This window comes from Pyxicephalus adspersus, chromosome 1, assembly GCF_032062135.1.
Source record: "Pyxicephalus adspersus chromosome 1, UCB_Pads_2.0, whole genome shotgun sequence".
In the NCBI taxonomy this organism is placed as follows: domain Eukaryota; kingdom Metazoa; phylum Chordata; class Amphibia; order Anura; family Pyxicephalidae; genus Pyxicephalus; species Pyxicephalus adspersus.
Window position 1 is genome coordinate 7,282,039 of NC_092858.1, and position 24,269 is coordinate 7,306,307.

General features: G+C 37.9%; 1 protein-coding gene across 1 annotated transcript in view; it reads right to left on the minus strand.

The window, feature by feature from the left end:
- Positions 1-590: 590 nt before the first annotated feature.
- Positions 591-24,269, minus strand: part of DLG2 (discs large MAGUK scaffold protein 2) — a 767,759-nt gene continuing 744,080 nt past the window's right edge. Inside the window, exons 19-24 of the mRNA XM_072398627.1 lie at positions 16,398-16,448; positions 12,200-12,301; positions 9,534-9,706; positions 8,513-8,622; positions 6,321-6,412; positions 591-5,339 (exon numbers count right to left, since the gene is read on the minus strand). Coding sequence (XP_072254728.1) covers positions 5,233-5,339; positions 6,321-6,412; positions 8,513-8,622; positions 9,534-9,706; positions 12,200-12,301; positions 16,398-16,448 — 635 coding nt within the window. The 3' untranslated portion in view covers positions 591-5,232. The remainder of the gene's footprint in view (positions 5,340-6,320; positions 6,413-8,512; positions 8,623-9,533; positions 9,707-12,199; positions 12,302-16,397; positions 16,449-24,269) is intronic.

Sequence of the window (24,269 nt, forward strand, 5' to 3'; positions counted from 1 at the left end):
ATGCTAGGACATACTAAACAATCAAGTTCCTCCAGCTTTCTGAAAACAATTTGGTGAAACCTCCTTTCTGTTCCATCATGAATGTACCCCTGTATGCAAAGCCTAATCCATATTGACATTGGGCCGGATTTATTAAAGTTCTCCAAAACTAGAGAAGACAGAGTTAAATAGGTGGACCTGGATGATCAAGCAATCTAGCTATATAGACATGGTTTGGTATGGAGGAACTCAAGAGACCTGTACAGTGTTTGGACCTCAACTCCTTAGGATGAATAAGAACAATGAATGTGACACAGGTCTTTTCCAACATCAGTACCTGAACTCACAAATCTTGTTCTTTAGGCTAAATGAGTACGAAATACCTTAGACCAGCGTTTCTCAACTAGGGTTCCTCCAGAGGTTCCTTGAGAAAAAAGTAATTTATGCCTCTTTGGTCACTTACCACTGACACCAATAATCTTTATGGCTATTTGCAAGGATCACATTCTTCCCATTGGCCAGTCATGTAAGTATTCTTCTCACTGACCACCAGGCTAATATACTGTGAGCTGTGGATATAGTAATAGAAGGGGTTCCCTGAAGACCTGAAAGTTTTTGCAAAGGTTCCACCCATGTTAAAAAGAACAAGAAATGCTGAGAATCCAATTTTTTTTGTAAAAAGTGTTTTGTAAAAAGCAACTCCATATTCACACCCATGGCTTGGAATGTCCAACAAATACCCAGAGGTGTTTTGGTTGGGGTCCACAAACTTTTGGCCATATATTGAATATACTCTTGTAATGCATAGCACCAATTGAATTTTCTGGTATTACCTCTTGAACTTTTTAGCAATGTGTATGGATCAAACCCCAAAGCAAACCTGGCCCAATGATTTCCATAAAGAAGTACAAGTACTACACTGGAATATCCATATTTTACCAGCTCGGGTGATGCTCCATACCTCTGGCACTAATAGGCATTCTAGGTCTTAAAAAAAATCCACAGATGTTGATAAATATGTAGCTAGCATGTTTGCAAGTTCAGTATGTATTGTCCAATGGTCACATAACATTTATGAAACCCAATACCTTGTTATTGAATGCTTAGCACCAATGTGGTCTGAAACATGTACAATAGTTGTTTTTACTTTATTATATATTTTCTGCTTAATATATCATACAATTTTATACTCGCTGCAGAAACAAACCTTGGTGCAATAGAATTCTCATCATAACATAAAAATCAGAAACATTAGGACAAAGTCAACAAACCGTATGAACAAATGAAGGAAATTAATACTGCTACACACATTTCAACGTATGTATATATTTACATATATACATAAAAGTGCAGTGGTATTTCAATACTCGGAACAGTCACAAAAGACAAAATCAGAAAAAAACACAAGACATAAAATAAGACACAAAAAATTGTAAAATTATTTAGCCATGAGAAATCCTTTAATAGCAAAAAAATTCTCTAATTTTATTTAGATTTATTGGCGACATCCATAGGTAACTACAATAAAAATTCTAAATTCTATGTATATGATGCACTCTGTTGGTGGCTTGAACACAGCAGTTGTTTTTGTAACATTTTGTATTTTTTTATGTTTTAGCCTTATTGTTGTCAGTTTTTATTTATGTGGTTTGAATCCTTTTTTTCTCTAACTTCCTAATGATACATTGTGGAGAGATGGGAAAGGTGATTTCACATGCTCCCCATGCCCCAAATTATTGGGTCTCAGGAACCATAAAATATATTGTGGAGAGGTGGGAAAGGAGGATTCACGTTCCCCTACCACCCAATTATTGGTTCTCAGGAAACTTATAATACATTGTGGAGAGCTGGGGAAGAGGGTTTCACATGTTCCCCTACCCCAAAATTATTGGATCTCAGGAACCGTACATAATGTATTGTGGAGAGGTATCAGATGTTCCCCTAATCTGAAAATATTGGTTATTAGGCAGTATATGATGTATTGTGAAGAGGTGGGCAGGTCACATATTCTGCTACACCCACAACTATTAGGTACTTCCCATTACCCATATGATGCATTTTGGAAAGACAGGAGAAGTGCCCCATATTCCCCTAAACCCACAACTATTGGTTACTTCTTGCTGGGCCTACTGGTAAACCAGGGTGGCAGGTAAGTGCGAGAAAGGTAAGCAAGGTATAAAAGTGCCTCTTGTACCTCTTATATTCACTATTATGGTTAATGTACAGATTTACTTCAATGTGTCATCAAAAAATGGTGTCATTTCCCCAATTGCAGTTGATTTTCACCCTACAGACTATGTGTTGGAGAACGTTGAGAGCTAAAATCTGTTGTACATCCATCTATGTATACTCAACTACACTGTCCTGTGGTAGAACAATGGATGGAAATCAATCAGAAGGACGTGTAAACCTTCAGGAAAAAGCCAAGGTGAATGGGTGGAGCTGGGAACTCAGGGGCAAAGGTCTTGTTTTAGGAGTTCCTGAGAATTGTAAAACGACTTTGCATGTTTTAATCTATGGTCAGGCACCTACAATGATGAGATGGAGAACCATCTGTAGATGGAAAACCAGCTCATTATGATTTGGGGAATATAAATGTAAAATCTGTTGAAACTTCACTTTAAAACACAAAGTAGAAGGAAGTATAGATCACATCAGCTAGATGGAAAAGCTTTTCATTACCAACAGCTGTGCATATTTATTGAATAAACTAGAAGCTCACCCCCCACCAATGACTTTAAAACTATTCTAAACATTAAGGAGCGACATTGGGTTGGCAATGGATTATATAAATTAGGTAAACTTGCATGTTCCTTATACAGTCTATAGTGTGAAATCTTATTTAGGTTAATGGTAGCAAAACTAGCTGTATGATTGTTCCATTTTTATGACCAAAGCGTGTTTCTGCCTTCATAAAGCCTCACAAGAACCCCTCGAAAATTCTGTACAAGTACCAAACTTCTAACAGTTTGAGAAGAGGCACTCCTTGTCCTTGCTGCATCCAACACAATCTGAGCATGGTTTGGTTAAAGGATAATTAAACTAAAATGTAATATTTTGCAGCTTTCAATTACTGAAATGTGTGGGCTGCACTTGTTTTTTTTCAGGCTAACAATTTCTTCTACAAACCAACTGAAACTTAATGGAATAGTGATAACTCTAACAGGAAAATGATAGATCCAACCTGTATGATGACCATGGCTCCCACTATGGTGGAGGACAGGAGGTGCTATCTGCAGGATCACTTAATAAAAATAAAAAAACATGTAGCCAATAAATTATTGTTGTCAGCAGCAGAATATTATTCTTTGTTTTTTGGGTTGGAATATGCTTTAAGTACTAGGTATTACAGCTTGGGATGCAAAGAGGGAGTTTGTGTCTATGTTCCGACTTGCAAAACTTTGTTGTTATTAGTTAACTTTTGGTTGGGTTAGTGGCAGGCAGTTTAATATTTCTGAACTTGTATGCCAGTGTTAATTTATACCTACTTTAGGCAAGGCACCTTTCAGACATTGGGTCGTAAACCACACCAAATGCATAGCAAACGGCTGCTATATATATGCCTAGGAGCGGCAAACCACACTGTTGCCCTTGCTTTTGTACCAGCGGTGTGGTTCTTGCTTCAGAAGAAGAGAAGCAACTGCATGACCAGAATCAGCATATCACTTCCAGGAGCCATGCTATATCCCCACCACCATGCAAACGCTCGCAGTGGATGCCAACTGCTCCATTGAACTACAGTTCAATGGGGGCGGTTGGGAGAGCAGTTAAGCCTGCGGGACAATACTGTGGTTAACTGCAAGTCTCGAAGAGGCCAGGTTAAGAGAATTTAAAAAAGAAAAAACATAAACACCTTGCACTTTTGTGACCTTAAACCCCACAGCGGATCCATTTTGGTTTTCCTCAAAAATCCTTACTAAATACTATAGAAGATGAATCACTATTTATCGTTTATAGTTATCTTTTGCACTGAAACTAAACAGATGAACAAGAGTATGGTGAAAAAAAATAAAAAGAAACAAAAAAAAACACACATAAACTCCAAAAATTAATCTTTGCATAATTAACATTTACCAATTCCCTAAAAAAACTTAAACAAACAAGAAAAAACGAAAGACATTAAAACATACTTTCATAATTCTATATCCCAAACAATCAGCCATTTTTTAAAAACAATATTCTATATAGCAATCAGTTTCTCTCAACTATAAAACATATATTTAATATTCATTTAGGAAAGATACTACCTTCAGCTCTATCATCACATTCATTCAGCTTCTAGACGATTTCCATACGAAACGTCTCACAATAAACTTCATACGTCAGTTATTCTAGGTAAATTTTTTTTTTAAAGCATTTAACTTTTTTTTTAAGCTATTGTTAAATAAATTCATAAATTAAATGTGTTTTACAGAAAGACAGAAAATAAATACCTGTATAAATAAACACGAAACATTTTTGTTACCCGGAATTGTAAAAATTAGTTTTTGCGGTAAATAAAAAATAATGAAGATTGAATCTGAAATTTTTGTTCATTTCTTTCACCGGTAATGCATAAATAAAAAAGAAAAAAAACACAACACAAAATTATCTGTAAACCAACATTAAACACAAAGACAACAAGAAACAAACCCTTTATAAATGATATTTGTCATATTAGTCATGCTGTCCCTTTTTTTTTAATTTTTGATTTTTTTTGGGGGGGTAATGCATTTGTTTTTATATAACCAATTTGTTAAAAGCAGAACAGTCTCGTACTTTTAGGCCGTTGGTCTCAGCGGCTATTTTTGAACAGAATGCATTGAGATATTTGTTTGTATGTAAGAAGCTAAAGGTTGGTCTAAGATATACTCATTTTAGCAATCCAGGCATTAAGCTCGGCAAGAACATTAAAAAGTCAGTTCTATTCTTGTGTGGCGTTCCATGCCGTATAAGAAAAAACAGAAATATGAAGTTGATTGGCCAAGATTTTTGAGGAAGCAGTTGTGTAATGTTGATAAATTCCTGTAATGGCAGATAGCTCGGCAAGTACTTGTTGCCAAAACATGGCTTGTCCCACCATTTGTTCCAGTCTTGCGGTTATCCATTAAAGGTCATGCATTTGTTGTCTCCTTCCCTGTTGTACATTCATTGAAAATTCACAGGCCGCAAAAATTGAAACAAATGTTGAAAAAAAAAAAAAAGAAACAGGTCCCAAAAATAAATTAGGTAATTCTTGGAGTTCCCTCTAATGATTTATTGTTAATTGCTAAATTATAACTTCTCCTTCGAAGGTACCCAGATATAAGGACCGGACTGTTCTTCAATTACAAGTTTGCATGAGTTATATATGTCATCCAAAGTGTCTCCTTGGACGATTGCTGTAAAAGACAAAAAGCAATATACGAAATTAAGAGATTAAGAAAAGGTACTAAGTGGGCAATAAATATGAAGAATGGAATATTAGGTAAACTTCTTTCATTGGGTTCATAGAAAACATAGTTGAGAGATGACCTAAATATATGGACTTTGTCATTGGAATAAAACAATTACAGAACAGACCCCTCATAACCAAAAAAGTCAGTGTTCCCCCCAGCTCTTTTTTAGCTGAGCGCACCACCCATAACTTTTTAGTTTTTGGGTGACTACTGAAAATCTGGGTCAAACACATGGACTGCCACCCACCTACAGCTTCTTCCGACCCGGCTGAAAAACAATTCTTGGAGGAAACTGAATACCTAACACTTCTACTAAATAGGCTTGCTAAAAATCTTCTGCATCCGATACTTCCAGGAGTGTCAGATGCTTGGCCCTCCTTTACACTTTGCCGGCCCCAGAGGAACAGAATTTATTTTTTACTGATCCTTTTTAATCATACGTTAATTTATTTACTGCTGTCCTAAAAATATTTATTTACCTAAAAATATTGGTGGACCCTGGCCCATTAGGAACTAGGAAGAAGGGGGGTAGTGAATCTGATGCATGGACAAATCTCATTTTTTTTTTTTTACCATTTCCAAATAAATACAGTGTGCCTGATTCTTCCTAGTTCTCCAAGACTGGAGACAATAGACTAATGTATGTGAATTTGGGTGATCCAGAAAACCTGGAATGGATTTCATAAAAATCATTTGCTGTTAGTTGGCAAATATTTTCAGTCCATTCCAGGTTTGCTGTATCTCCTAGGTTCTCCCATGATAGTCTATCTTCTCCAGGCTTGAAAAGCTTTAATAAATCTGACCCAATGATGTCAACGATCCGGGCACAGGTTCACTTTACCAAATTCCACCTAACAAATGCAAACGTTGCAACGGATGACATGAAGGAACAGGAAACAATATTAGGAAATATAAAAAAGTCACCTGTAAAAAACTCTCCAAACTCCTGTTCTAATTTGAGCGCACGGTCGTAGGTTTTTCTGGCTTGCTCTTCTGTTAGACGTTTGCTGATTTCCCTAAAAAAAAAATAGAATGTACAAAGATAAAATTCTTTCTTTAAAAGATCTAAAGACATTGTCAGCCATCTTGCTGTAGCCTTCATAAGTATTACGGTGCCATAAGTGCATGTGAACCCCCTGACCGCTATACAACCTGGGAGTTTTTTTTTTTACATTACTTCTGCTTACTAATAATAATAATAATAATACAAGTGTGAGCAAATCACACTAGTACAGACATAAGAGCTGACCAGACATGACCCTAGGAAACTGCAGCAAAAATCTGAAATGAAAGTCTTTTAAAGATATACTCATAGAATTATTTGTTCTTGTAGTGCTTTCATTGACCTTACATTTGACTATGCAGTCTATAAATTAAGTTATGCAATATAATTAATCATGTCAATAATATTAAACTACTTATGTTTTAGTCATTTATCAGTTTTAGTGAAGTTAATCGTGCTAATTGGGTAATTGAATAAGACAAAATTAATAATGTTTGAAAACATTTTTTATTAGGAGGTCTTGTTATTAATTATGATCTTATAGAATTGATTAAGTTTCATACAATTGATACTGCATAGATTCAAAAATCAACTTATTTCATCAAGACAAGAACTTTAGTACTAATATATCACAAATACATTCGAAGGTAATAGAGGCTGCTGATCCACATTAAGTTTGGAATACCAGGAAAGAAATTCATACCAATCAGGTTTAATGATTGAAACTGAGATCGTTAAGATCATACAGCTCTAATTAATAACCTGCTGTTTTTATCTAATAATTATACTTATATTAAACAATCAATAAGTAAGTGCGATACTTTCTTTCAAAGGTCTTTATAGAAAACACAGAAAGAGTAAAACATACGTGTTTATTTTTGTTAAAGGATACAATGAAATTGATATACCTACTACACTATGTCCTTCTGATGAAGCCTTTGTCGTGAAACACGTCAAGGACGGTAGAATGGAAATTGTTATGAATGATATATGAGGTTTTTATACCCAAGCAAAAAAGAGGTTTTTATACCCAAGCAGAAAATATTTACATTTATTAATGTTTTTCTTAATCTTTTGTATCAATATAATAAAATTGTATAGAAACTTTTTAAACAAAAAATATGTTTCTCTTTCATGATTAAATTTTTGTAAAAGCACCAAAAAGTCCCACTCCAAATGACTTTTTGAATGTTACAATACAACAGGGATGTGGTGCTATTGAAAAACTTTTATCTCCTTCTATACCCCACATTTTATAATATCATTATTATTTACTATTAATACTTTTATATTTTTTATAGCACTTTGAAGACTCCATAGTCTTATCACACTACCTGTCCCTTAGAGAAGCTTCCAATCTGCTCCTACTATAGTTACAGTCTAAAGTTTCTAGCATAGTCCAGGGTCAATTTGGGGGTCAGTTACCTTACCAGTATGTTTTTAGATGTGAAAAAAATCATATAGCCAAGAAAACCTTTTACAAACGTGGGAAGAACATAAAAACCTCTATGCAAGGATTCAAACGTGTCCCTTCTGGATGTCCAGGAACTCTATGGCAGGATGGAGAGCAGTGTGAACCCAGAAGCACTCAGCTTTGAGTACCGGGTTTAGAGATGTTGGACTCCATTTGATTAATGATTATTCTGAAGCTGACTGCATAGTCTGTACTCTCAGTTTTAACACAGTTTAGTGATTACATTAGGGGCCTAAAAGATTCCTGCAAAGAAAAACCCATCATACTGCAAGAGTTTGTTACACAATTTACATCATGAGGACACTTCACCATCTAGTGGTTTGACAAGATTATTTTTTTATGGTTTTGGTTTATACTCGAGTCATTATGTGTGCATTTCTTGTACAATAACAGGTATCTTAAAATCATATATCATCATATATTACTATATTACATCATATATTACTATATCATCATATATCATCATATACTCATATATCATCCCATATTTACATCTGCTTCTGGAAGGATATGACTACAGAGCACCAGAAAACACTTCATCAAAAATTCAGTGTTAGGGTTTATATACTTCAAAATATCTCCCCATCTCCATTATCCTACATTTCCTAACCCAATGAAAGAAAGCCGTACAATACTCACATTAATGATTCCACAGATTTAGGCTTTATGAAGATCGCTATTGGATATAGTTGTGCTACTTGTAATCGCTTGATAGCGTTTCCTGATACGTCTAGAATGCAGTGCTTCCCCTTGTGGAAACAAGAAAAAATGATCAGAACAAAGAATGGGTTGTATTTAGAAAGACATGAATATGACAATCACCAATGGTGGAGAATCAGTCACTGCTATTGGACGTATTTTGGATATGGTAGAAATGGTAGAAAACTATTTACTTTTTGAGGACATTCATCCTCTCTATTACACACCTATTTACAGTTATTTTTTTTAGACTCGTATTGAGCTTTCCTATACAAGTGAATGGGTAAAGATGGTGACCATTTTTTGCACGGGGCTGTGGCAGTTCATAGTGTGGTTCCTGAAACTGAAAAGTCACTTTTTGGCCATGCAGTATTTGATTAGGGCTAGTGGCATAGCCACAGCTATGTGCAAATCTGGCTGCAAATAAACTTTTACCTACGATTCTTCCATTTTCTAACCGAATCCAATGTAAAAATATGTAAACAGTTACCTCGCAGTACTGCTAAAGTTTTAAAGTTCTGTTCCTTAACCAGGTTTCCTTGAGGGGTTGCTGGGGGTTCCTTGAGCAATGAGCAATTTGTGACTCTAAATTATCTTTTTGGCTATCTGTAAGGGTGACATTCTTCCCAATGGCCAGCAACGTAAGAGGCATTCTTTCTACTGACCAACACAATAATATACTGTGATCTGCGGCTATAGTAATTATAGTAGGGGTTCCCTGAAAATCTGAAAGTTATTTCAAGGGTTCCACCATGTTAGAAAGTTTGAGAAATTCTGTTTTTGGGAGTCCATATAAGATGGCTTTTTGGAATTCCCAATGATTGTGTAAAACGTGAGCTTTCTTCTGGCATAAGCCTGAGTTGCCAATTCTAGTGTGATCCATAGCACACCGCACACATGTGTATGCCATTAAAAAGGAGGAACATAAAAGGTGCCAGGGAAAAGGAATAACAATGCTTACCCTTTCTGCTACAAACTTCACAGACTGTACACTTGTCCCGTAAAGATTGTCATTGTATTGCCCGGCCTCTATGAATTTGTGCTCCTGGATGTCTTTCTCCATCTGTTCCCTGGATATGACAAAGTGGTAGTCTCTACCGTCCACCTCGTAGTCTCTCTTTGGTCTGGTTGTATCTACGGGAGATCACAATTCATCTTTACATATTGAGTTTACAAAATTCCCATAGTGGTGATGTTGTCCTAAATTTTGTAGAAAGCCAAGCCAACACTCTACATCTAGTTTTATGTTAGACAGATGTGGGGGGTTGTAAATGTTGAGTTTTTTATTTATTGCATGCATGTACAACAAGGAGATCCAACCTCTCTATCTGAAGGGTCACCATGACAGGAATAGAGGGGAAACCTACCAATAACAACACTTTCTGTGCTTCTAGAGGGCTTTCAATGTCCATAACGGTCTATGGCTAGGCAAAACAAACTTGAAGCAGGTCAAAAGGATATCAACGACTAATCATTTGTATCAGTTAATGAATTCTGAATGATCTCAGAAGACTCAAACTGTACTATCAACACAAGGCCAAAGCTCATCAGGAGAGAGGAATCCTGATGGGGTCAAAAAACGTTTTGGCTTTACGTGGCTGCTTTTATTTTTTTTTGAAAACGCTGGGAACACAAGTATGACTCCTTTGACATAAAGGTTTCAGAAGGGAATTAAAAGCTTTCTACACTCTTGGTAAAGTTTATTTGCTTGTATTTTGCCTTGCAAGGTCCCTCCGCCCTTCAATATACTAAAAATTTAAATATATTATATTTAAACCATTAATTTTCATTACATACCTTTTTTTAGACCAGGGTGTCCTAACTTTTTGCAAAGACGGCCAGATTTGGTGAGGTGAAAATGTGTGGGGGCTGACAGTGACCACTAACCAGGGTTAGTGTGGGTGTGGTCTGCGTGGGTCCCGCACAGCACATGCCCACCAGGCGTGCATGGAGTCTGGTGTCAGTGCGGAGCACATTTTGGAATCAAAGTGGGCGTGGTCCATGCGGGTGCACAGCACACGCCCACTATAATGACGTTGGGGATTCCTTGTGCACACATAGGGACTCCCGTGCTGCCCATTATGCCCGCTGAGTAGTGGACCGCTAATTCCACGGCGGTTATTCAACTGTAACGTAATACAAAATAGCTTTTTTGTACGCGTGTATTTTATACTGTGGTCAATAGTGCTGGTGGGCCGCATATTATTGATTTTATGTGACAGAGCCAGCGGGCTGGTGGAAGTCTAAACGCTAGCCGCCCCAATTGGCCCCCGGGACAGACTTTGGACATGCCTGTTTTTGACCCAGAGAGGTTATCACTGGGTCATTGTGCTCCACAATGCACCACATTGGATAATAGCAGGGTGTTATACATGCTGTGGTGCTTACATGTCATACTGAGTCTCAGTGATTGAACCAACTGATTACATACGTAGATTCTGTTTCCTGTATACCTGTGGTTTCAGGCCACTTGGGAGCAAATATATATTTTAAAAGGGGTCTCTATGAGATCTATTTAAAGTGATCTGTGATCAGGCATGGCTTTCTTGCAGAAAGGGACAGTGGGTATCCCTTCTGCATTAAAACAACCTGACCTGCTTGATCACAGCCGTCTTCTGAACAAAACCACTAAGCGCACAGTTCAGCCTAGGATGCTGGGATACCTGGCTCATGCATCCGTTATTCCCTGTGGCTGCTGGGACTGAATGAACTCCCACACGCCTGCATAGAAGTTTTGTCATCCTGGTCTGGCCTATTAAGATGGTCAAAGATCAGCAACTCAAAAGAGGAGAAGAAAGAAGATGACGGCTCCCACGATGGAATGGGGACAGCTAAGCGTAATGAAAAAAATTTGTATCAGGTAGGTAAGGTTATTTTGTTGCAGAATGGACAGGGCTTGTTTCTTCTGCAATAAAGAACCATCTGCTCCTATTTTTGGATCTATGGGAATCATTCATTTATTCTCTGGAGCGAAATGTGGATTCAAAACAGCTTAAAGTATATGTAAAGCATTATTATTATTACACAGTATTTATATAGCGCCAACATATTACGAAGTGCTTTACAAAGTCCATAGTCATGTCATTACCTGTCCCTCAAAGGAGCTCACAATCTAATGTCCTTACCATAGTCATATGTCATTACCACATTCTAAGGTCAATTTTAGGGGGGAACGCAATAAACCTAATTGCATGTTTTTGGAATGTGGGAGGAAATGGGGGTACCCGGAGGAAAACAACGCAGAAACAGGGAGAACCTGCAAACTCTATGCAGATAGTGTCCTGGCCAAGATTTGAACCTGGGACCTTGCACTACAAAGGCCAGAGTGCTAACCACTGAGCCACCGTGCTGCCCTGCATACATATATCATTTATCCACAAGCTGAAAATACAATTTCCATATTTTGCACTGACAAAGGTGAACAAGCTTTGAACTGTGTAATTTGGATAAACAGCTCTAGATCCTCTGAGGACTCCTTGAAGCCACGTCATGCCCATGTGGGCCATATGCCCAGCAGGCATTTTTTTCAGGGCCATTTTACATCTTCTAATACATCAGATTTTTTGTTCTATTCAAAACTAAAAAAATTAAACATTCAAATCTATAATACCAATAAAGTTTACTTACGTGGTACACACGAGCCAAATTTATCTGGGAATTCAGATATCAGGTCATCATTGATCCGATCCTTCATAGGGCCAAGAATAATCACCGGCCTGGTGTAATTAACTGCCAAGAAAAGACAAGCGTGTCACCTTATGGCTACTATTAGACCAGACCTAAGAGTTATTTAGAAAGCAGTAAATGTGACAAACACAAAACATTTGCTGAATACTCAAGACTTGTGTAATAAACTACATGAAATGATTCACCTGCAGTGAATGCCACATCTACCAATTTAAAAATACGCCTTTTAGGAAGTATAGAAGAAATCATTTTTTTTAAAAAAAGTTGTGCAGTAAAAAAAAAATAATAATATATCGTAGCCATACTGTATTGTACATCACGTGATGATCAGAAGCTCCATTCATTGGATAAAAAGGGGCCAGAAGCATCAAAACTGGTGTAATGGTTATTTAAAACAAGCAAATCTAATCTCCATTGGTGAATATTATCTGCCAATCCAAAGTGGTAATGAGGATTTATAGGGGCCAACTGCTATCTTTCTATTCTGAAAGCGTTAAACCTACTGTAACGCCTTTACAGGTGATTTACACACAGAAAAAATTGAGCCTAAATTGCACAAAATTTGAGGTTTTACTTATATAAATATAACAAAATATACACCTACAACACACTTTTGAGACATACATGAACAATGTAACAACTTTTGGATTAATTTAATAATACATTTGATGTTTTATTCTTCAATACTAAATGGATTTTTAAGAGCCGTATATATTCTTCAATCTAGCTTAATTAGGGAAAGACTATGTAAGGTGAGATAGACGCAGGAATAAATAAAGGACATTCAACGTTGAAAGTACTAAAAACATACAAAGATATTATAAGAAGATCTCTTATATCATCTCTACAAGGTCAACCTTTGTAATCAAAGAAGAAAAGCATTTCGTTCTCCACTGCTATACAGTAATATCATGCCGGGTGCCATTGAGACCACACATGTGGAGGATGGGATGTATATTTAGTATATTGGTGTGATCATTCAATAGAACATTCATTTCAAAATTTTAAATAAATCCACCTATCAGTAATTTTTTTTTTTTTTTTTTTGCTAACGAATTTAGCAGGATCAAGGCAAATATAAATGCCAATACTCAGATGTTGGCTGTTTTAAGGACGTTTGTCTTGTAGTATGTAGTAACTGATCCATTCTGACTTTTCACTCATGTTTTATCATATACTGAAAGTAATTAGAAGGAGACAGGTTACTTTGAGTTGCGTTGGAGATTGTTTCAGACACCTAAAAAAAGGGGGGGATGTTTCCACATTTTGTAAAACCTTTAAAGAAGTCTGGAGTTGCAAAGAAGTGGGAGATTTACAACTTTCGCAAATCACTCAAAGAAGTGTGGAGGCTAGAAGAGTTGCAAAGGGTTGGGGGGGTGTTTCTAAATTTTGGAAAACACTCAAGGGGGTATGGAGGGGGTATGGAGGCTAGAAGAGTTGGAAAGGGTAGGAGGGGTTCAAACTTTTTGAAAAACCCTCAATAGGTGTAAAGGTTGGAAAAATTGCAATGGTGTGGGGGTTCCAAATTTTGGAAAACCCTCAAGGAAGTGTGAATAATAGAAGAATTACAAAGGGGTGGGGTGTGTTTCTACTATTTGAAAAAAGAGGTTTGGAGGCTAGGAGAATTGCAAAGGGAGTTTCCAACACCATACTGATGGTCAAAGTTTTGCAAGAAGCCAATGTCCAAGAAGCTCATTTAGGTGCAACAGTTGGATATATACAAACTGCTGCTCACATAGTGTATTAAAGGCCTCAATAGTTCACAGATGAACATTTCTAGAAGTATAAACTAAAAAAAAACCAAAAAACAGCAGCAAACATATTATACAATTAAAAGTGGATACAAAAATAAAGTGATCAGCAATAGTTTTTTTTCAATATAACCCTCTCATCTGTAGAACCTTCTTATAATACCCACTTACATGTGGATTGCCTCTAGGGTCTATAAATCATAGGAATATCACAAATATTTATATAAAAAAGGTCTATGACTCGAACTATGCAATAATAATAGGATTTTATGCTTCTCCTCTACATCTTCTTGCCAATGATCATCTTTAGGCAATATGGAGGCTTGCAACTTTTTGTACAGCAATTGCAGCTTTTGCCCCTTTTGCTGGTTATTGATCTAACATTCATTACCTAGTTTTTCTTATGAGATCATTTCACTTTCTCCGGACACTCTGCAACATTGACAAGTGTAACTTTTTTTTCTAACAAACTCAAGTTACCTTTTCTCAACATCACCCACCAAATACTGTAGAGCCAAATCTACTTGTTCTCTGAACTTACTACAGCGTGACAGCACACAAAAATCTGTCAGTTAGGTTCATTACAGAGATATCACAGCTGTAAACCTGGAGATGCAGCTTTCCAGGGCTCCCACACAAGATATCAATAGCTTGGTGGCATCCAATGTTCCTATGGCAAGAGTTACCACAGTAACAGTGATTTGCTGTGCTCGCCGACTTCAAATAAAGTAAAGGTAAAGTTGCAAATGCACGAAAATGAGACTTTATCTTTCACAAACAACTTCTCCATTGCTAAAATTACTTTCAGAAGTTCAAAGTGATCTCTGCTTTAAACTTCTTAGAATGTAAAAAGGAGCCAGCAACCCAAATGTTGGTAAAGATCAAATATCCAAGAAATGGATGGTTTGTAGTACGATCACAAAGAATGGATATAGATGTTGATCGTAATATCAGTTAGAAATACCATCAAGGCTAAATAACTTAGAGTATGCCTAATATTAGTTAGCTGGGTGGATTTTCTCAACACCCAACAGGAGATACACAAGTCCCTCTAACAATGGGTCTGATTTATTAAAGTTCTCCTAGACTGGAGAAGATAGACTTTCATGAGTGAACTTGGGATATCCTATCTCCTTCATGGTAGTAACCCTAGAATAGATTTTTTTAAAAATATTTTGCTATTATTTGGCAAATATTTTCAATTCCAGACCAGATCTATTCTGGTTTTGCTGGACCACCTAGGTTTTCCCATGATAATCTATTTTCTCCAGTTTTGGAGAGCTTTGATAAATCAGGCCCAATGTATTTTAGCTAATTTACGAAAGAAATGTATGCTATTACCTTACCATGTTACTTTGCAAAGAATACCCAATTAAGTGCAAAGAAATGTAAAAAACATGATTTTTCCTTGTGCATGACTGGGTGGTTGAAGATAGCAGAGCTTCATCTCATTTACTTAAGTTATCTTGTTTAAAGACAATTTATTTTGCTCAGTGAAGAGCCTACATTAGTTTAGTAAATCAACCCAAAAATTGCTGCTCTCTACTAAATAGTGCCCACCCAGTGGTCATTTGTCCTTTGCCAAGTGTCTACGCAGCCAAATTCCACTCCCATTTCCTAATTTTTTTGTATTACCACTGTTTATTTGAAACATGTTCATTGTAAACTCATGAAAACCAAACAAGACACCGAAACACAAGAATGTATGACCATCATAAAGCACCTTTGTTCATTAGTGATGGGGTGACAGGGGAGGACAAGGAACGGGTGTCCCATTGTAGAAATTGCCATAGTCCTTGTTTGCGGTCAGCTGGTTAGTGATCTCACGCAGTGAATTGCTAAACAAGCACGTAAAACAACTATACAGATACTAGATTTTCACTCAAAGTGACTAAGAATGATCAACTCTAGCATCTGCATGGAGCTAGATTGGAAGGAGTAGGTATGCTGGCCGGGCACCTTCCACTTACCTAAATCATCTACTATATGTAGATCAAAAAAATGTACCTTATCTCCATCTTTGTTCACAGTGCCTAGGTGAGAATACCATCAACACCCTCTCGGTAGAGTCCAATGGAACACAAAGCATTGGAATGGACTTTCAATGGGTTGGAGTGTCTTCTTTCCATTTCATCTGTTCTGTGTTCTGAAGGACTCCACCAGGAACTCATTGGTGATGTAATGTATAGAAATGTGAAGATGGTGGTAAGGAAAGTATAACCCTATGTTGTCTAGATATATTTCTCATCTACATATATAGTTGGTGTTTTAAGAAGGGTGATGAACCTGGCCAACGTAATCAGATCTTCCATTTTTTGTAGACGGTCTACTTTAAGTCCGACCAAGCCACACATTTTATGAAATCCAAAGTGCTGCCATATACTTACTCTCCTGCCTGGTAACGGGCTCATAAGATAGAATACAGTCTTCCTGTCCTCCTGTTAAGAAAAGAGTGAAAAACATCTCATTAAACACAAAAACCAAAAGGAACAAAAAGTGTGAACAAGACTGAAGAGAGTGAAAAGAGATGTTACTGATCCCACAGAGCGGATTAATCAAAGTCTTCACAAAGTAGCTGCGTTCTCTATTCTATGAAATAAGTCATTCCTCAATAAGAAACGTCTTTCTGCCTGATGAATCAATAAGGTAATATTACAATTCCTCCCCTGGAAACAGTTTCTGTTTTGTGATACAGTAAAATAAGTAATGGATTTGAAATGGATTTCTCATGCTGAGCAGAAAGCCAAACAGCTGGATTTATAGACCGCGTTTTGTAATCTTATCTATCAGATGTCCTCGGTCTTTGTTGGCTCCAGAGCCAAATTCAGATATAACAAGAAGTAATTAAATAAAGTAAAAACTCTAGCCATGGATTTATTTAAAGTTTATGTAAACCCTAACAATTAACTTTTAAATATGGTATATGTACAATGGTGCGCTGGCGTTGTCCATCAATCCGCCATTGTAGTGTGATGAGCATCAATCATTCTTGCCTTGGGTGAAAATCTGGCATGTGTACAATGAGTCCCCAATGTTGTCCATAAATTGTCATGGCTAACTGATGGACAGATTGGGAACAACTGCTGTGTATGGAGAAAAGCACTTTGGGGTGCCACTCGCTCATCCTTTCCTCTCCATAGAACAGAACAGTTCTCTGTGTACAAATCTCATTTGTTCATCTGTCCCTGGAAACGAATATAAAAGATTGTTTCCAGCAACAATTACCTGGATCCTATCTGGGCTTTATCCTTCAATTCTACCCTAATGTTGAGATTAGCAGAGGGGATGCATATTTGGATTAGAACCCAGCACATAGCTAAGAGGACACAGGCAGCAATGCGTAGCTTTCCTAATGTATGGGGAGGCAGAACTCATGGAAGATCCTAAAACTTCTCCTCTGATGGCATAAGAAAACATCAATAGGGTCCAAGAGTATTTCATTCATTTCATTTGGGATTTTATAATCGAATAAATAGTTTTGGACTCACTTTTGGTAAATATTTACACCATACTTACCTACAATGCTATTTACCATTTATTTAAAGTCCATCGCCAGGCAAAACATTATAGATAGGGTGGATTTTACTCACGCCTTTGCAAAAATTTCTCCATGACTTCCTGTCCTGTCGAAATGGTGTCACAGGGACTGATAGTATTGGAAATATCTCCAATGGGATAGAAATCAACACCAAAAATGGTAGAATTGAGACATGGGGGAATGAGTACAACCATGAGGTCCTTCTGTTAACTTATGTGGCTAAAAATTGGGCATTCAAAGTGACCAATGTTCTGGTAATTGGAGGATATTGTGAACGATAGACATGTCTTTTTAAGAACACACGTTTCCATCTATATCAGTATTATAGTCCTTTGAGGCTTGGCTTACAAGATGTCTCAGAGCTACAAAAAAGTCAGTGCTGGAAGTCTTTATTTGAACGGAGAGCAAGCGGTAAATAATGCCCATTATGTGTCACCTCCTTAAGGTCCTGCTTGGACTAATGCCTGAGTACTGACATATCTCCACCAGTGCAGCACACCATATTCATCCTATAACTAGTCCCGGGGGGAACATTCTCCGCTGTCCCCATTCCTCTAAGGAAAATTTGGAATTCTCCATTGATTTTTTTATTGCTGTACAGGTTTCCTTGCCTTGTTGGCACCCAATACTTTAATTTCTTTTTCTGGTATCACAAGAATGGAGGTCGCCTTATTCTATCCACAAAAACCAATATATCGTTGGCACAATTTTAAAAAAATGAAATTATTATCTAAATCAGCCTTGACCCTCTGCAACAACCCTTGGTAGTCTATAATTATCTTTCCAGTTGCAGAAATTGAAATAATTGCTGCAGGAGACATTTTTCAGGACATTGGAACGTCCTTGTCTTCACATCATTTGATAAAAGTAGGTGACAGTATTTCCTCCAGAACATAAACATTTTTATCTAGATCATGATACATTGTTCTGACCTCCAGCATTTTACAAGGACAACACAAGTGATGGCTGAAAGGTGAGACATTTTTATATTGGCAAGTTCTGGGTGTGTTACTGTAAACATTTATGGAAGATTTAAAGGACGAAGCTTTCAAAATGAAGTCAAACATTTAATTTTATAGGGAACAGCTGTTAACATTCCTTCTAACATATATTTAAAAATTCGAGTGATATAACAACAGAAATGCATACTGTAGAATGGGAAAGCTCTGTACATGCATTGGGAGGTGCCATTGGGTCTTGGCAGTCTGGTATCCCCTCTGCTTGAGCACATTGTCAATGATATAATCTAAGGTACAGGTTCTGTGCATGGAAGGAGCTTCTATCAGTCATACCAAGCAATGGTAGGAGGGAAAGGGGAGGTTAAAAGCGGTGAAAAGGCCTTGCCTCTGGTTGCTTCTATGACAATGGTGGTGTGGTGGGGATGGTGGACAGATCTCAAAGAATACAAGTGGTGGAGCCCTGGAGCAGACTACTGTTGTGCTTCTCTAACAACCTTTTCTACTCTAATAAAGTGGGCAGAGGGACTGCAGGATATTCCCAAGGACACAAAAGAAAGAGTGAGAATCTATGGAAGAAAGCCTGCAAGGGGATGGTGGAAACAGGAAGACAGGCACGGTTGATTGGAGAGGGTGACTGACCATCAATGACTGATTGGAAACAATGTCAGTAGGGGAAGGGAAGGTTAGGGTGAAAGAAAGGGAGTGCAGAAGTTGCTAATAAGGTCCTACCTATCACTGCTTCTATGGCCATTGGGGGTAGACAGATCTCAAGGAACACACATAGTGGAACTCAAGAGCAGACCACTACTGTTGTGCTTTTCTTCAAAGACAAGAAAGCAAAAGTGAGGATCCAAGGCTGCAAGGGGTTGGTAGAAACAAGAAGACAGGAAGAGTTGATTGGAGGGGATGACTGACCAATGATTGGCAGGAAGTGCCAAAGTTGCTGGCAAGACAATACCTCTGACTTCTTCTATAGGCATGGGGGGAACTGGAACAGATTTCCAAGGACTACAAAGGAAGAGTGAAGATCCATGGTAGAAAGACTGCAAGAGGTTGGTGGAAACAAAGACAGGCACAAATGATCTGAGGGCGTGACTGACCAGAGGGTTGCTTGGATTATATTTTTTAATCTAATTGACCACTGGACAAATTTTTCTCGGCCAACATCAGAATTTAACCTCACAAATGCTCTTTTAGAGGAAATGAAACCAATTCATTAGATGAGCTCCAAAATGCTATCTCAGGTTATCTCAAGAATGGAGGCTGTCATAACCTATACATAAATACATAAACTATACATTATTGGCTCATGGCTTTGGAATTAGAAATCTAAAAAGCTACTTTAGTTGTGATTCATCTAGCCATAGAGTGTTTCTTTTTAAAAACATAAGATATTGCTTTCTTAAACTTAACTTGAAAAAGGGTCCTAAACCCACTAGGGCAGGGGTGTCAAACTCAAATACACGGTAGGCCAAAATAAAAACTGGACAAAGTCGCGGGCCAAACTTGAAACTGTAATAGTACAGCTACTACAATTCCCTGCGTCAAGAAAACAGTCCAAAGCAGAGTCTAATGTTATGTGGTGGTTGGAACTGCCTCTTCACTGAAATAGCCCCGCTACTACAATTCCCTTCGTCTTTAAAACAGTCCAATGGGGGGCCACGCATAGGCAGAGAGGCCGCTGGTCTATAGACCCGAGTGATGCCACTACTACAATTCCCAGGGCTTTATAAAACAGTCCAATGCGGGGCCACCCATAGGCAGAGAGGCTGCTGGTCTACAGATGCGAGTGATGCCGGGAATTGTAGTAGCGGCGCTATTTCAATGCAGCGGCGGGCCAGAGTTTGACCCCCTCGCACTAGGGTAAGCAGTCATTCCATTTTCTTAAGTGTAATGATTGTGGACTACCATTGGAGTGTCAGATGCTGTTTCAAAATGGCACTCAATTGCCGACAGGTACAATCCAGCATCGAGCCCTAGAAGCAGAAACAATTGGCTCTTGAGTTTGTAGATCACTTATAGGGTTCTCTATATTGATGGTTTCCCAGTAGAGCTTCAGCATTGAGTTTATAGAGGATGTGACACTACAGTATTGACCTGTGCCAATCTACCCCACTCTGCAGGATTCTAATGTGCTATTCTCCTGCAATAACATATCACTTAATAATGTTCTGGTATTTGCAAATTACAGCCAGTATTTGATCAATGTTTGACGTGATCTGTTGCTGCAGAGCCACATGGGATGGGAAGGATCAGGTCCAAAAAATCTAGAAGTATAGAAAGTAAGACCAAGACATCTTCAAAAGGAAAAAAGGTCTAGGTGTTAAATTTGTTAGGGCTCAAGTGGTTAATTAATATCATTAGCTTCAACCATCAAGTGTAATGGATGAGAGTAGGCAATCAAAATATATTCCACACTCTTGTGTATAAATAGGTCAATTATGCACAGGAATCATTGTAAAGTGTGCTTTTAGTGTTATTCTTTACATTTACCCTTCCTGGTAGCAGCAATATTCAGTTCAAAATGTACCTGTTGGGGATCCAGTAAAGAGGGGAGAATTTTATTATAGGCGTGCGGGTGTAGGGTGAATTGTTATGGGGCTTTCTGGGGGCATTAATGCTAGGGTGGTAAGGATGCAGTGCAGTAATCTGCATCCAATCAGTGCCAGTAACTTCTATTGTAGTATTTCACCTTCCATAGGGTATATATAGGCATGGCAGTGGGTGAATGAGCACCATGCACTTCCTGTCAAACATTGTGATGATTCTCAATGAACCAGCATTTCAACCATCACAAATGGATAAATATCACCCAGTGTTAATAAAGACCCAAGGCTGTCATGGACCTACCTCCGAATATACAGTATGGTCACATACAGTTTAGAGACCTAAGCAGGATGACATTTGTATTGAAGGTATCACTACTCTCTTTCTCTCTCTTCCACGCCTCTTCTCCCTCTCCTCCCTTTTATCTCTCTCTCTCCTCTTACATACTTCCTTCCCCTTTCCTCTTTCTCCCATGTCCCTTCATCACCTAATATTCTCCCTCCTCTATCTGTCCCCCATAGCTCTCATTTGTTCACTTGGGGGTATTTTGTGTGTGACAGTGTCAAAGGATGTTGTTATTAAAAGGGTAGCAAAAACTAGCCGGCCTAGGGGAGCAAAAAGTATAAATCCAGCCCAACTATAACTGGTACGATTTCTACTCAGCTTCCACTTTCCCCGCTACTTCCTCACTACTTAGACATTGCAAAATCCTTTTTAGTATTATACAACCCTAGGTGATATGATACCATTTACAGTTACAATAGTATCCCTCCCTCTTTCTAAACCTTTTGATTGAACAATAAAGGAGCAGCAGCAGGCTGATTAAGTCTTCCCACTTCTCATTCTGATCTCTCTTCCTATCAGCATGTTCTCTGTCTACACATTTGCATGCAGCACATCTGACTGGCTGTGTCTCCCTCCATCAGTCTAAGTTTTGCTGTATAGGGGCATATTATGAAAAACAATATAATACAATAATTTGATTTGTTTCTTTTTGGTATTCGTTTTACTTTACACTTTTAAAATACCTAAAATGAATTCTTTTTTAATGGAGATTTTTTTAAAAAACAGCAATTGAACAAAAGAGCCAGTTCATATATTTGAAGTTCACATGCTCACTTTATATCATGCAGTTGGATTTATTTGCTGCTCTGGACACTTGAAATGCCTTTCTGACACGGCCCTTATATTATATAAAAGACTTTCATTCTGTAAACTGTGCAGCCCATTCTAGGCCGATTTATGTGTATAATGTTCTGCTGACAAAGCTCTTCCTGTTAATAGCTTGTCTACCCGGCTGACAGAGAAATAAAACTTTGAGAAATGGCCCGCATCTCACAGAAATTGTCGCCTATCCTGGTCCTCCCGGGTGTCATTGCGGTAAATGAATATGAATTTTTCATGGAACGCTCGGGAGAAGCATCACCCCTTTTTGCTGAAGATATTTTGCCATTAATTGAAAATCCTGAAATTTGACCTATTTTACAGATTGATGAAAATGAGCCGTTTCATTGGAGATCAGTGGGGAGGAGGTTCGGGAGGTTACTGCTAGTGGTAAAAAAAAAAACTAGGGTTAATTATAAAATAATCCAACTGGATGCCATTATGCTATAAGATGCAGGAGGATGAAATTACACTCCATATCTTCATTAAAGTGTAATTAAGAACATTACAGTTTTAAAATGTGGAACCAAATTTTAATGCAGTCAGGATATTTCTCATTTTTGCTTCAGCATGGAACTGAAGCCTCTTATCTAATGATTTTGTGCTGCATAACCTCGTTACAATGCTTTATTGAGTGTAAGTAAAGGGCTTAGGGAGACAGTGGCTTCATTCCTAAAGCCAGATTCTATATACTGCATATACTCGAGTATAACTGGATTTTTTATCCTGAAAAAATCGTAAAAAGCCTTAAGAAAAAAAAAATTCATCACACCACTAGATGATGCTGTGTCCTCATATACAGTTTATTTCAAATTCAGAGATTATTGGAGTTTGTTACACACTTTAAATGAGGGCACAGTGCTATCTAGTGGTAGCCAACAACAATACACAAAATATTATTTAAGGGCAAGTAAACCATCATAACCAACTCAAAAATACAGATACAGGCCAAGCCTATGTGATTTTAATGTTTTTCTCATTAAAAACTATTTTAAAAATAATACACCATGGGTGTATTTATTTACATGACTTTTTTATTAGCATTTTGAAATAGGCATTTCTGTTGATTACAGTTTTTTATGTTTTGATGTCTCAGTGCTGAAGAAGGCATGAAGGGGGCCCTAGGCTAACATTTGACTGGCCTGAAGACAGCTCGAAAAAGTAAATATAGGATCAGGGAAGGGGATGTGTTTTTGTACGATGGCAATCAATGTACCGTATTTACACTAAATACCTGATTGCCATTTTTGAAAATACTGCAAGTGGCCAATTCATTTAAACCGCACCTATGGTCACTGATCAGCACCTTATAAATGCTGTGGAGGTAGTACTACTGTCTGTAAAATTGCCAGTTCATTCCTAAACCATCGATCATTCATGAAGGTGTTGATTATCCCTAATTATCATAGAAGACAGCCAGTGAGCTATACCTGTAGCTATATTACAACTCAATCTGGTTATGGACATATTACTTTTTTGCTGTCTTTTGAGTGAACCACCTTCTTCAGGTCAAATAAGTAGCTGTGCACCTTCCACTTGAGATATATCCTTCTCAGCTTCCCCAACACATACACTGAGGTCCTTCCCTGGTCTCAACCCTGCACTAACATGGGCTACTAGGGATTTATAGCCTCTCGGCCTCCAGTTCCCAGTTGCCTGTTGTACCATTAGGCTGGGCTGACCTGCTGCTGGTGTGTTTACTTGGATTTACTGTTACCGATTCTGCGATTGTATGCTGCCTGGACCAACCCTTTGCCTGTAACCCCGACTGTTTTTATATTTACCCCTGGATACTTTGTCTGGTGGACTGATTACCTATGGATGACCTCTGGCTTTGTATTCTGGACTTGCATCTATGAGAATCTTTTGTACTGCATTATCTGTGGGTTCCTGGTCCTTTGCCAGTTTTTTTTCCCCAGACACCATCTCTTGTGCACAAAGAGATGACACCTGGGGAAGGACCTGGAGGAGACCGTGTGCTGGGATGGCGCCTCCTGAGGTTGGGGCTTGCTATAGGCAAAGAGTGCAGCATTAGATCTAGGGACTAGCAT